Below are 14,917 nucleotides of genomic sequence, written 5' to 3'. Positions count from 1 at the left end.
CATGGATTCACCAAGGGGAAATCCTGCTTGACCAACCTGATAGCCTTCTACGAGGACTTAACCGGCTGGCTAGATGAGGGGAGAGCAGCGGATGTCATCTACCTTGACCTCAGCAAGGCTTTTGACACTGTCTCCCATAACATCCTCATCAGAAAGCTCAGGCAGTGTGATTTGGATGAGTGGATGGTGAGGTGGATCGAGAGCTGACTGAATGACAGAGCCCAGAGGGTGGTGATCAATGGCACAGAGTCGAGTTGGAGGCCTGTGGCCAGTGGAGTTCCACAGGGATGGGTTCTGGGGCCAGTCTTGTTCCACATCTTCATCAACGACCTGAATGAGGAGACAGGGTGTACTCTCAGCTAGTTTGCTGATGACACGAAAGTGGGAGGACTGGCTGATTCCCCAGAAGGCTGTGCTGCCATTCAGCGGGATCTTGACTGGCTTGAGAGTTGGGCAGAGAGGAACCTCATGAGGTTCAACAAGGACAAGTGCATAGTCCTGCATCTGGGAAGGAACAACCCCATGCACCAGTACAGGCTGGGGGTCTAACTGCTGGAGAGCAGCTCTGCAGAGAGAGACCTGGGAGTCCTGGTCAACAACCATGAGCCAGCAATGTGTCTTCGTGGCCAAGAAGGCCAGTGGCATGTTGGGATGCATCAAGAAGAGTATGGCCAGCAGGTGGAGAGAGTTTCTCCTCCCCCTCTCCTCTGCGCTGGGGAGGCCTCATCTGGAGTCCTGTGTCCAGTTCTGGGCTCCTCAGCTCAAGAGAGACAGGGAAGTGCTGGAGAGAGTCCGGCACAGGGCCACCAAGATGATCAGGGGACTGGAAGATCTTTCGTACAAGGAAAGGCTGCAGGAATGGTGGCTGTTCGGTCTAGAGAAGAGGAGACTGAGGGGAGATCTTATTAGCATTTACAAATATCTAAATGGTGGGTGTCAGGAGGTTGAGGCATCCCTTTTTTCTCTGTTATCTAGCAACAGGACAAGGGTAATCGGATGAAGCTGGAGTACAAACAGTTCCATTTAAATATAACAAAAAGGTATTTCACTGTAAGGGTGAGGGAGCCCCAGCACAGACTGCCCAGTGAGATTATAGAGTCTCCTTTCTTGGAAGTCTTCAAGACCCACCTGGACACATTCCTATGCAACCTGATTTAGGTGGATCTGCTTCTGAAGGGGGGTTGGACTAGATGATCTTTAAAGGTTCCTTCCAGTCCCTACCAATCATGATTCTATTATTGTGGATTTTTGTTACATTAGCTGTATAATTTGTCTGGAAGGAGCAACATGGGTTTTCTCATACAGAAATTCCAGCCTATATTTCACTGAATAGCATCTTTTTTTCTTTTCTAATAAGTAATGTGATTGTGTTGTAGTGTTGGGTTCTCAACCCTAAATTTATTTGTAAGTGGAATACTTTAGTTACATAACAAGACTCAACCCACTCCTATGGGTTTGTTGCTGAGGGAAACAAATCATATGTCCAGGAATGAGTCATGGCTCTTGCCCATGTCTGAGGAGAATACTGTGCTGAATGGCGTATTTCAGTGGACCTTTTGCATAGCACATCCTGTAGGTCTGGTGTAAATTTCTGAGAGATTTTCTGAAGTTTTACAGATTTTTAACTGAGTTACTTTTTTTTTCTTTTCTTTTTAATCTTAATTTAGGAATGAAATGTTTGAAGAAACAGCCACGTGGCTGCCAATCTGTTAGAGAAACACATGATATTAGACTGACAAGCCTAAATGTTTATGTTGATGTTACTGTTGTTTGACAGGACATTTTGGATACTAGTTAACTTTCTGATTTCATCTGAGAGAGAGACGTTGAGATGTTTGATGGATGCAGATTACATTCTGGACTGCCAAAGAACTTTTAATTTCTCTGCCTTAGAAACCTTTTGAATAGAGGAAAAGGTTTGTTCATAGGATAGTCTGTGCTAAAATGTATGTTTAAAATCAATGGCTTGCTCATAAGACTGAATTTATCAGTGCTGTAAATTATGATGGCTGTATCACTTCACAGGCCAGCATTTCCTGCCCAAAGTATCTCCACAACATACTACCTAATGTTCTGGAGAAAGAGCGTGTTACACTGCCTGAATATGAAGAGATAAGACAAAAGAATAGAAGCTTATCTATCTTGTAGAAATTGTGATTTCTATTTGCTGATACTTATTGATGCCAAGAATTACTTTTCAAGTGCATTTGCCAGAAACAGTTACAGTGGCACCCCGAGGTACAGACTTTTTCAGACTTTTTTTCTTGTCTGCTTAGTGCAGGTTTTTTTGTTCTTAAACTTCAGGCTGTGATTTCCTCAGAGTAGGTCAGTATTCCAATGGAAGATCTCAAAGGATATTCTGAGTTTTTCTGGATAGTATTAGTTGATTCTTACAACCATGCCATGATAACTGTCCAGGGCTGCAGCAAAAAGGACTATTACACTTTGATGATGTTTCTTTTGAGACTGTTGTTTTAGAGAAAATTAATTTGAGCAGCTAAAGAACCTGAACCAAAAAGACAGGACTATAAGGTCAACAAGTCAGCATACCACTTTTCTGGTTCTTGTGTCCCATGTTAGGGATCCATAAGATGCTTTCTTCCATGCGCCTGGATGCAAGAGAGTTCACCACACTGTTTTTCTCTTTAGAAATAGTATGGTTACAAAGACAAGACTCAGGGTCTGACATGTGATTGAAAAGCAACTAGCTGAAGCTTAGAGTAATTAAGGCAGATATTATGTTGAAAAAAATAAAGAAAAAAAAAGACCTTCAGAGAACTGATCATGGTGTTGGCCTTTCAGTCATTGAAAATGATTCTCTAATGGTTTTTAAAGTAATGTGATACTTCAGATGCCTGTGATGCTGGTGTGTGTGGCCATGTAAATAGTGTCCCTCTGACAATTTGTTTCACTTGGTTGTGATGTATCTACTTGGAAGGACTGGGACATTGATACGATAACATTTATTACAAGTAAAATTAGTAGATATTCTGGCAGTATAGAAACACTGAATTAGCTTTCAATGCAATCCCTCCTCTGTATAAGTGATGTTGATCTTCAGCAGTAGATTAAAAAATAAATGAAACAACTCTGATTTGTGCAGTTAGTTTGAGTGTGGTTAAATTAATAGAAAAATTAAACAAGCTCTTGACTAAGTCCCATGGCCATTTACTTTTAAGTAATCCACTCTTTAGATCCTTTGCAGAAAACAATATTCTCTTTAGTAAGAATTGTGTCTTCACAACATTTGCTAGCCACCTAAATTGTGCTAGGTGCAGAATATGAAATCGGACTGCTTAAGGTGCCAGTGTGGCCAGATACAGAGAAGGCAGTATCTCAGTGGAGTGAGATTTGAATACTCTCGAGTTTGATGCCTAAAGGATGTAATCTAAATTCGTATTTATGTCTTCACCTGTATTTAGTGACTGTCTTTTTGATTGCACAATGTATAAAGGAGGTGGATATTTTAAGTTATAGTAATTATGTTACATTAAGTTTTCTTTTTGTGCCTACATATTGCTAAGAACATTCACATACTTTTATTTCACCAAAAAATTGAGTTTTATTATTTTCAGCACTTGGTATTTGTGTTTACATTAAATTTCTCTTCTCCCTATCTCGAAGTAAGAAAAATGTCTTAAAGAATACCTTCAGCACATTTCTGCACATGACTGTTTTGCAGATGTGTCAAGTTTTCTTATAAAGTATTACTACTGCTTTTCACTTTTTAGTGTTAGTCCCTATGAGTGTAGTGCCAGCTTCAGACATACAGAGAATAGCCCATATCTAAATCATAGTTTAGGTAGTTTGACAGCTGTCAAATACAACTTTCTGTAGATATCCTTGTTGCTTTGCTTTTGTGGAGATGGCTGAGTGCTACTTCACTGTGTCCTAAAAATTACTGTGGCACATAAGTCTGTACAGTCACTTGTGTCAATTTTCAGTCTCTTCCAGAATCCTTAGTATGGTTGACAGAGCAAAAGTAGTTGAAATTAATGCCTTTGTCACTCTGGCTCCTTATTCACTGTTCAACTCACTGTTTTATCACCATTCTTCTCATTAAGTGTTTTATTACTTTAGTAGGCTTTTCTGACACCTTTTTTCTCCAGTTTTAAAGTGTTTTCCTAATGGTTCAGGGACGAAAGATCTTATGCTCAGCACCAAGCAACCACTGTGACAGAAGCTACAGGTTACAGCAAGGAGCTGCATGGCTAAGTGAACAAGAGTGGACAAAGGTCTAGGTATAGGTACTGAGGTATTTTAGTGAGAAGGGATAGAACTAGACTTTGTGGCCCTGGAGACATGGTTATTCTGCCAATATTCGTTAACAGAGTAGAAAATTTCAGGGATGAAAACTGCAATGAGTCGATTTCTTTCCTTATTCAAATGGTGTTAATTTGTATGTGTTGGATTTGTCATTGCTTTATTCCATTTTATTCTTTCAATGATGATTATTTAGGAGAGAAAATTTAGTACATTTATTTTTTAAGTAGAAGGGTTATTTTAAGGATTGAGTGTTAAATCTGTTTAATTATTCATGTTTTAATTAGTTCTTATTATTGTCTTGAAAGGTGCTGACAATATCAGGAAATACTGGAGTCGTTACTACCAAGGATCCCAAGGGGTGATATTTGTATTAGACAGTGCCTCCTCTGAAGATGATTTGGAAACTGCTAGGAATGAACTACATTCTGCTCTCCAGCACCCACAGTTATGTACTTTGCCGTTTTTAATACTGGCCAATCATCAAGACAAGCCAGCAGCTCGCTCCGTGCAAGAGGTATGTTAACATGGCACCATCTTGCCTGTTTGTATTTACTATCTGCACACCAGTGGCCCAGTATTACCCTGACATTCTAGCTAAGAACTGCCCTCAGTTATTCTTTGCTCTTAAGTACACAGACCAAGAACAATCCCAGCCCCTAAGAACTTAGTTCAATGCACTCTGTACAGGCTTAGTTGTTCTGGAAAACAGACAAGTAATACTTGGATACTGTTTTCCTGCTTTCACCATATTGCTTAAGGGAGAAGACATGCATTTAAACCACTGTTATCAAAAACTACTGTGACAGTGGGTTTTTTGTGTAGTTTGGGGTTTTGTTTGCTATTAATTTTAATCTTGCTTTACCTCATTACTCTGTTCTTTGCAACTGCTTAAAGCAATAGATTGCAACCATAGATTGTGTCATGTAAAAGCTTTTTTTCCTGAACTGCTGTGTACTGATTTGAAGGCAAATTTGGTTGCAACTCCTATTCTGAAACCCAGAACTTGTTCTAATTTTCTTCTTTTAAGGAATAATGTCATTTAAAGGACTCCTCCTATTAAAGACTGTACATTCTGTGAGTGCTTTTTGTTACTACAGCAGAAGGAAAGCTGTTTCAGCACATTACTGTCTTACTGCTTTATATTTAAGCTTGTTGCTTTCTTAATAGTGCTTCCTTATTGTTGATCTTTCTGAAAAATGCTAATTGAGCTCAATGCAAAACCTTGTGATCTGTAGGATAACTGCTAGTTGTACAGTATAGTTGTATGTACTTTCTGTACTGCTTTATTGCTGTTTATGCCTCCTTCATTAGCCAAAAGACATGGAGGATAAAAAGTTAAGCTTTTATGCTGAGAAGTGTAAGTGTGATGGGAATATAGTGATGTTTGTAATACAAGAGGAAAAGAATAAGTGAGAACAGTGTAAGCTACACTAGAATGTGCTGCTAAGTTGGTCTTTTCTTCTAAGAGTCTGTGCTTGGGGAAAAAGGGGGATTTAGATTTAGTGTATCAGTTTACATAAAAAGGTAAACTGAAATGATGCAGGAGTTGAATCTACAAGTTCTAAGTCTTGTTCATCTATAAACAGACTTACAAGTAAGTGATGAATATTTGCATGTATTAATTTTTTAATTTCTTAGAGTTTATTGTGCAATATAAAAACAAATTCTGTATTTCTAAACCTTCCACTTCACAAATGGCAATATCCTGAAACACAACTAGTTTCATTTTATTCATCCAAATATACGGAAGTAGTTTTGATTTTTACTTTTCCTTTTTTCATAGAGCATTACAGATTAAAATTTCCATTAACAGAATGGAAAGGCTTTTCTCATCTCATTTAAGTATTATTTAGTTTACTGCTATTTTCCTTTTTAAAACAATAAAATCTGGTTTAAAGTTCATTTAGGATTTTAATTTTATATATACATATAATTTAAGAAAATGGTTGTTGTTTTTCATAAGAATAGTGAATATAAAGACATATGGTTTCTTTTACAGCAAATTATACTTGTCACTCTCCAATTTGCCGTTGAGTACATTTGGATAGACTTTTGCACCTGAACAGAATCTGTTGTGTATTTAGAGTTAGCTTTTCTTTTGTTGACAGTCCCCTCATTTTCTCCTCATCCATCTTTACCAATTACTTGATATCTTAGTAAATGCTTACAATAGCATTTAAATATGTTTCTGCTGCTTGCTTTGAAAAAAAAAAAATCAGTGTATTATCATAGTAACAACACTTGATTGCTACTTCGAGTCTTTATGAAATGCTGAATACAAGGATTTAGTTAAATGTGCATAGCTTCTGCATATTTTCAGGAAAAAAAACTCCAAACAAACCTGTATCAAAAGCTCAGTGTATGTCTTTGAAAATCCTTATTTAGAAATAGTGGAAAAGAGATACAAGAAAAATGTCCCAAGATTGTTACTTTATCCCTGACAAAATGTTGTCCTGTGTTTGCTGTTAATGCAAAGCGAAAGCCTTACTCAGTCCATTTTACCAATGTTAAAATGGAAATTTCTTGCTATCCAAAAGGCTTTGCTGTGCTCTTGTCTTCATCATTGATATGTTAAATGAAAGTAAAATACTGGATTATAAGACCATTCCTTACTTCAAAAAGAGTGTATTTAAGCATTTAACAAATATAATGTATTGAGCATTGAGAGTTTTGTTAGACATTTTTTCTGAACTAAGTCCATTAATTACAGATATTTCCTTGCTTTTTTATGTGTTTGGAGTTAGATGAATCACAGGTTTAGAACTTTGGAAATTTAGAAGTATGTATGCATTTTTTTGGACAACAAATTGCCTTTCTTTAATGGACGTGAAAAGACTTCTTGTAGTATAATTGAAGAAAATGTCTGATTTGAGTAGTGCATATTAGAAATTGTAGAAAAATATTTATCTACAACAAAAACCTTTCACAAAACTGTACAAGTGCCAAGCAGTTTCTGCAACAGATGCTACTTATATTTATTGTTAGGAACTGCAGTTGCTTCAGTTTTTCAAAATTTCATAGTTTATTTTAATATGTTTTTTCCATGTATTGCTTAGGCATAAATTATATTGTAGAAGCTAGGTGCTGTAAGTATTAAGCAATGTCATGAATAGTTAAATTCAAAGCTGTAACGGCTATTTGTAAAAATATCCAAATAACTTGTATAATTTCTGAAATGTAATTTGACTTAATTCATTTTGCAGGCACGATTGGAGAATATACTTCATTTTATTGATGTGATCAGGAAAAATTACAGGAGAAGCTAAGCTGAAATATAATCAGTAAATGTAATCCATTTTTCCTGTGTTCAATTTCAGGTTGGCTGTTTTCTAGGGTTTTTTTTTGTTTTAAAATGAAATCGCGAAAGTTTTGGCATTGTATTCTAGAAACTATAAATTAAGATGTAATTTTAAATAGTGTTCCTCTTATTTCTCTTCTGTGATCTTCTATACTATTTATTCCAACTTCCTGTATCAAAGATATATGTAAGTTGTTCTGTTGGTCCTGTAACAGTAGCAGATATTTAAGTGTTTTCAAATAGGTGCTAAGTAATTTCAGCTCAGCCATTCTGAAATAAAGACTGCATATATTAACCAAACTGTAATACTCAGATAATTGTATTTAACAGATATCTTGGAAAATAACTTTTTTTTAGATTAAAATCAAAATAATGAAGAATTATTCATACATAAGGTGATTCTAACTGCTGTTTTGGAAGCCTTCTGAATTAGTAAATAAAAGTAGTTACAAATGGAAAATAAATTTAGCTACTTGGCAGATGGGAAGGAAATGAGTATTGGTTTGGCCACTGTTTCCAAAATACAAAGTGCAATTCTAAAACTACCTAACTCTATATATATTTATAATAAGGATCTTGGTGACAGAGTGTGCTTTTGACTTCCCATCACAAAAGTGCTTTTGATTATAACAACTGTTTTCAGTTAGTCAGATTTCTGTTACAGGCTTAAATGTGACAGGAGATTTATGATGATAAAAGTACTGAATTGCTTTGCAAGGGAACAGCAGCATTAGTATAATTACCAACTTGTTGATTTTTGTTTTGAAATGTATGCTGCTTTGTGTAATAATACCAGAAGATGTATATTGAAGTGGATTCCTGTGATTGCAGCAGTATTCAGACAGAGAGCTGCTTTTCTCCCAGATCAAAGCAATATTTAAGGGTCTCAGATAGAATGTGTTGGAAGTTGTCCATAGCCACTATATTTTAGGAACAGATTATGCTGGGCAAACACTGAATCAGTTGAGGACTTCTGGAAGACATGTAGGACTGACCAAAGAAGAAACCCAATCGAACCATGAAGCTTTGCCAGTTTAGTGGTGACGCAATTACATATTTGGCAGTATGTTGGTTTTGGAGAGTTTGTTTCTTATATTTAAGGCTGTTTCCAAGGCTGCAGTTGGACTTGATGGTCACTGTAGGTCCCTTCCAAATGAACTGTTCTATTCTAAGATTGTATATGTGAAAACATTCATACAGTATAACCTGTTGTGTTTTCTTCTAGTTATCTGAAAGTGCAGATTATTTCTTTCATGTATAAATTGCTGACCATTATTACCGGGGAGATCATCCTGAAGATAGCAAACTTTTTAATGCAGACTTACTAGTAGTCTTGTCAAGCTATCGTAAGATTATTTTATCTTTTAAAATATTATTGTCATTAAAAAGACAAAAAAAGGGTGAAAAGGGTAATGTGCTGGTCACAAGTGATTTTTTTCTCTTGCAGATATAGGATCTTAGTTTAAGGCTGTGGTGCTGATGAGCGTGTGCAAATCCAGAGGAAAGTCCCATTTTCCTTGTTTCTTTGATAGAACAAGACTAAAAATATATTTGAATTACTAATGATATTTTTAAAAGCAAGTGTGAAAGACTGATCACATATTTACACAGATTGTTATGTATTTATATATTTGAGAATATTTTAAGACATTTAGATTTTGAATTGTGGACAGTTGTTTAATTTGGTTTTCTGCTAGCACATAAGTGGAGGTTGACTCTCCCTGTGAAGAGAGCTACCTTAGGGATGTGAGGGCTAATATCTCTTACTCCACCAGTATCTTCTCTCTTGTTTATATCTGGAAATAATTTTGTAGATAAACAATATATTCTTGATGCCTTAAGTGTCTTAAAGCTAAATAATTATTGCAGGAGAATGTCCAGGTTTATGTCAGCATCTGCAGAGGCTCTTACTGGTACTGGGGAGCTAGATTGCTCTGAAAACTGCTTTCTGAGCCTGTTGATACTTTGTGACCTGAGTTGGCTGCATATGATAGGCTTAATTCCAGGAAATAATAACCTGTTTTTATTTTGCCGTGTTTTTACTATTTTGCCATTGCTTTCTGTAGTTTCTGCTAGATGGAGGAAAATAGTTTCTTTTTTGAAAACCTTTCAATGTACCAGTTATAGATGTCACTGCTAAAAATCTGAAAAACTGCATTGAACAGCGATACGTGAGCAGGTTTAACTCCAGAGAGTATCTCACCTAATGGTTTTGGGTAGATAATGCCTCCAGTACCAGGTACTATAAAAACTTAGCCCAAAACAGAGGGTGGAAGTCTGCAGTTTGTCTCGTCCTCACCCTGGTCAGACTTCTCAGATTAATTCACCTGTCTGAATTCTTAAAGATGAGCTGTTGCAAATCTGTGTGCTCTATGACAGTGACATCCATAGCAAAGTTAAATCGGGGACAGATTTTTGGTTCCTCAAGAAACTGTTTCTGAAATGATTTATCTTCAGATTACTGCAGCTAATAGCCAAAATGTGGATTCCTACCCAGATTTTGAGATCATAGTGACCTTAATGACCTTAGTATTTGCAATCTTCTCACTGCAAATACTACTTTTCGTCCAAGGTGTATCCCCTGATATTTGGAGATTGTTTTGGAGCTGAACTCTGCTATTTTGACTATTGGCTGCTTCCTTCACAACTGTGGCCTTTGAGGGAACAGAGGAGTTATTTGTCAAACTTCAGTTTTGAACACATTTGGAGGAGAGGAGGACATTATTAAACAGATATTTAGGAGATACTAGTTTTACCATGTTTAGAACAATGCAGAAATAACTCCTATTTACACCTCTCATAGGAACTGCTATTATGATTAAAGAATTTCTTAAGATCTGTTAGGAAGATGCTTTGGATCTAAAAAGATCCTAAAATAAAATAATAAAGTAAGATATAAAGAGATAAAAAAATCTATGAGATAGATACAACTGTGTATACTTGTAAAATTGTATTCAATGTAAATATTTAGCTGGCAGTGTTTGCTTTAATCTTTGCACAGTTAAAATGATCATAGTAATAGCAGGTTGGTTAGTACATGTTACTGCAAAATTCAAGTGACTAGATAAGAAAATTAAAATAAGAAACTGAAAATATTGGAAGAATCTGGACTTACCTGTTTGAGTCACATAGGAGGAAGTAATGGTGAGCAAATGGGAAATTAAGATGATGTAAAATCTTTTTAAGAGTCTATCTAGAATGGCTGTACTTTATAAAAAGACGACATGAAAAATCTGAACAGCACGCTTTTCATTTACATAGATTTCTGTTTCAGTTATATTTTAAAATAAACAAAGCCAGACAAGATAAAATCCCTAGTATGTTTTCATTATATTGAAAATTGAATTGAAATTGTTGATAATTTTTAGGCGAATAATACAACTTACAAATAACTGTGCTATAGCAAGGTATAGGGCCCCTTTAGCAATATGTGTCTCTGAACAGTCAATTCCTTGTCCTGCTCTTACTAAAGAGGTATGTTTGCAAGGGACTGAGTTGAAAGAGTGCTCCTAGAAACTCGGAATTGGAATGACCCTCCTGAAGGAGTGGACAAGAATCACACCTGTGAATGTGCACATATTGCAAAATGCACAAGAAGCTGAAGGAGTAAAGTAGCTAACAGGAGTGGAAGTACTGTCTGCACACACCAAGTACACATCAAACTGTTCTTAAAGAAGTAAATCTCTTGAATGACAATTACAACTAACAGTGTCAAGTATAGATATGAAAAAAAGCTACACATTTTGGAGTAGATTTTGAAGAGTATTGCTGTGTATGTATTTTAAACATTAGCAACTTGATTTTTAAAGCACTTTTTTAATCTGCAAATGAGTGTTTTATATGTATATAGATGAGTGTATTTGGAGTGTTTCTTTTATCAAACAGAGGCTTGAATACTGGCCTCTTTGCCTATCCCATCCATCAGGTGTGATAGTCTGACTGTTTGTGTGATCATGTGATTGATTAGTTTGGGTATAAAAATTACTTAAGTTCTCTCCTTCCTCCTGGTCTTATTTTCAAACAGACTCAGCTCACAAGACAATTGAGTAAGCTAGTGTACAGACACAAACGAGGTGGGAGGAAGGTAACAGTGAAAGTGATACTAGTGCAGAAAAATGGTGGTATGGAACTCTGAAACCAAGTGAAATTTGGCCTTTTTTTCCTGCCATCTTTCTTGCTTACCTTTTTTTGCTAATCCCATTACAGTGAACTTCAGTAAAGGAGGGTTAAACAGGAAATTCTGGGAAATAATTTTCCCATTACTTAACTGTGAAAGTTCTAGAGAAGATGTGCAAATACCTTCACTGGGAATGACAGAAAGGTATGAAAGGATATATTTTCCCTATGTGTTTTGAAAATAAACATCCTTGTTGTCTTCCTAGCCCAGGAGGAAAAAAGAAGATGTCATTCAAAGATACATTTCAGATACAAAAATCTGTATTCACATTTTAGTAAATGTTATTCGTAAGTATTTGTATACTTAGGAAAGTTTATGTAGTATTCATTAAAAACTCATGGAACTGAGAAGAGTGGCTGTTTAGAGTTCTTTTTGAAACCTTTTTTGCTTAGTCAAAAGTTACGTGACTTAAATGAAATCCTGAATGATCATTGTGATCTTTTTGAGCCTCTTGTTCTGTGATATGGCCATTCAGAGGAACTCCTGAGACTTCAGAAATTTATTTACTGTTTGGGAAATGCTACATGAGCAAGAGCAGATATATTTCTTTCAGAACAAATGGAACTAAGTGGTAGCTATATAGCCGCTTTCCAAACCCAACTCTACAACTCTTATTTAAAAGGTCTCATGATCAGATGAAAAAGAGTGGAAAAGTATTTAGTAAAGCATTGGATCAATTTTGTGAGAACTATGCTATTGTATAAGTGATTTAGGATCTGTTTTCCTTTCAGACATTTTTCTTATATTTATTAGAATAAATCCTTGAGTGCAAGAATACAAGCTGCTTCTTTTTAAAAGATGAGAACATATCCTCTTTTTCTTTCTTCTTTTTTTTTGGAAGAGAAAATAGCATAATGTCTTTTTAGTCCCTTCAATCTATTTACAGATTGAAGGGAACTTAACTATGTTGTGAACTTTCTTTTTACCAAACAAGAGGCTCTCCCATCATGTTGTGAACTTCTTTTCTGTACCATTTGTATTTGGTACTCAATATAACAGATTTAAAAAAAAAAATATAATGATGTTTATTACCACATAATCTTCGTTATATTAGAGTAGGCATACACTCTGGTAATTAATTTCTGGTCTCAATCCATTCTTTGGGAATTAGATACTCACACCACATGGGAGATCATGATAAGCATCTTTATTAGTTGTACCAGGGATGTTCAAGAATAACTGCAACAGCAGAAAATCTATCCATTTCATATCTCTTTAGGTATTTGAAGTTGGAATTTAATTTTGTGCCCCAAAAGCTGAAGATTTTCAGCTCCACCAGCACTATCTACACTGTGAAGTAAGAGATTAATATTGTCTGTAATTCTCAGCATCTCAAAGAGCTTGCAGGGAACATGTGTATGCAGAGTTTCTTTAAACCTGCATCAAACCGAAGGTGCTCATTGTTCAGCTTGTGTATGGGATGCTATTGGTGCCTTTTTCAAACTCAGTATTTCTGAAGATGGTTGGAGGGAATTATCTTGTGTAAGAGCTGTAGCATGAGGGAAAGCAGAACTGAAAACTTGTGTGTTACTGACCCATCAGAGGTTGAAACTGCTTTAGATGAGTGAGCATAAAATTCCTTTGATATGGAATGGAAGGAACCATGCAGCTCTGGATGTGAAGATGATGGCATACATGTGAGACCTTCATGAAACAATGTCAAGTTTCCAAGTGGCAGGAAAGGGAAAGGATCATCTTTACATCAGCATTCTCAATGCATGTTACTGGGGCAATGCTGCAGTTGTCAAAGACCAAAATGTAAAAAGCCAATTATAAGATGAGATTACATCCTTTCCTGTCTATTCTCAGATCTGAGTTATGGTTTGTTTGTTTTTTTCCAAGATTCATTCAAACCATTATCCTTCTAGAAAAGTCTCAAGTTCTATATGGTTGTGAGGGAAGCCAAAAATCAAAGAATGTTCCCAAGTTATGAGCTTGAGTGTCAGACAGAACATTGTAGTTTTTTTAAAATGAGGTAATGGAGACATAAGGAGTAACAGAAAGAATAGAAGGGGACTGGTGACAAATTTCATGCATCTCTTTCTCTGCCATATCCCAAGACTTTAAAGGTAGTAAAGTAGAAGAGATGAGCAGAGAGCAATCTGGGAATGAAACACAAATTAAGAATGGAAGAGCAAGTTCAAAAGTGGTGAAGAGTCTCAGAGTTCAAGGACGACGTGGATGGAGTACTGCTGAATTTTCACTTAAAGCAAGCAGTCCACTGAAAGCTTTCTTCTGTAGGGAGATAGGCTGAGAATAGTGTCTATTATTTCTTCAGAAATGTCTTCTGTCTAGTGCATAACAACATTTGGTTCCAAAAGAGGAAAACATTCTCCCATCCCCTCTTTACTGTGATTCAGCAGCAGATGCAGACACACTCCTGAAGAAATGTGAGTTATCCACTTTAGCATCTGGGAACAGTCATCTTCATAAGACTAGAAGCAGAGTTTTGAATATAATGACATTATTCTAATGATGATTTGTTGATATTGCAGCATATCTTTAGTCATGCTGGAATCTTTATAAGACTAAATGTTTTCTAAAATAGTTTAAATGTTTAGAAAATCTATTACACTAGTCTGACATGAAACAGTAACTTGTTCTGTTCAAATCTGAACAGCTCAAAATTTTGAGTTAGTCTGAAAAATAATTATTAGTGAAGGATCACAGAAATAAACTAGAAAATGTAAAGGAAAAAAAAAGACAAAACATTTTTTCTTGAAAATGTGCTCACGTATTATTTAGATTTACACAGGTCATCCTTAGTTTTTTTTCTATTCTTCACAAGAATAGAGTATTAACCACGTGTTGAATAATCCTTCAGGATGCATACACAAAATTTCTCAATATCTTTACTTTCTTGATCTTTTGTGTTATCTTTGGTTGTTCAGATTCTACTCAGATGTGGAGTTGCAAGGGTTGGAAATACTTAAGTCTTAAAAATCAAGACCTGATATTTGCATGTAGGCCCTCTTAATGTATGCTCAAGTTCCCTGCTGAAGTAGTAATATGCACTGTGAGGCATCTGGCAAACTAAAAAAACAACAAAACCTGAACCTGAACCAACCTTTTTTATAATACTATTCATCTCATCCACATATATTTATAGAGGAGGATAACTGGGATTACTGCATATATTGTTATGTGTTTGTTACAATTGCATGATTTATTTAAAA

At 35.8% G+C, this 14,917-nt stretch overlaps 1 protein-coding gene across 4 annotated transcripts in view; it reads left to right on the top strand.

The window, feature by feature from the left end:
• ARL15 (ADP ribosylation factor like GTPase 15) overlaps nt 1-14,917 on the top strand; it is a 226,547-nt gene that overhangs the window by 99,490 nt on the left and 112,140 nt on the right. For 2 of the 4 annotated variants that reach the window (XM_062018555.1, XM_062018553.1), the window contains one exon: nt 4,572-4,780. In XM_062018555.1, the coding sequence (XP_061874539.1) occupies nt 4,572-4,780 (209 nt within the window). Of the gene's footprint in view, nt 1-4,571; nt 4,781-7,469; nt 12,504-14,917 lie in introns of those variants that run through there. The other 2 variants (XR_009820879.1, XM_062018556.1) reach the window with 2 other exon arrangements.

The sequence above is a fragment of the Colius striatus genome, chromosome Z (assembly GCF_028858725.1).
Source record: "Colius striatus isolate bColStr4 chromosome Z, bColStr4.1.hap1, whole genome shotgun sequence".
NCBI lineage: Eukaryota > Metazoa > Chordata > Aves > Coliiformes > Coliidae > Colius > Colius striatus.
Note: the sequence above shows the minus strand (reverse complement) of the source record. Positions and strands in the feature narration are given on the sequence as shown.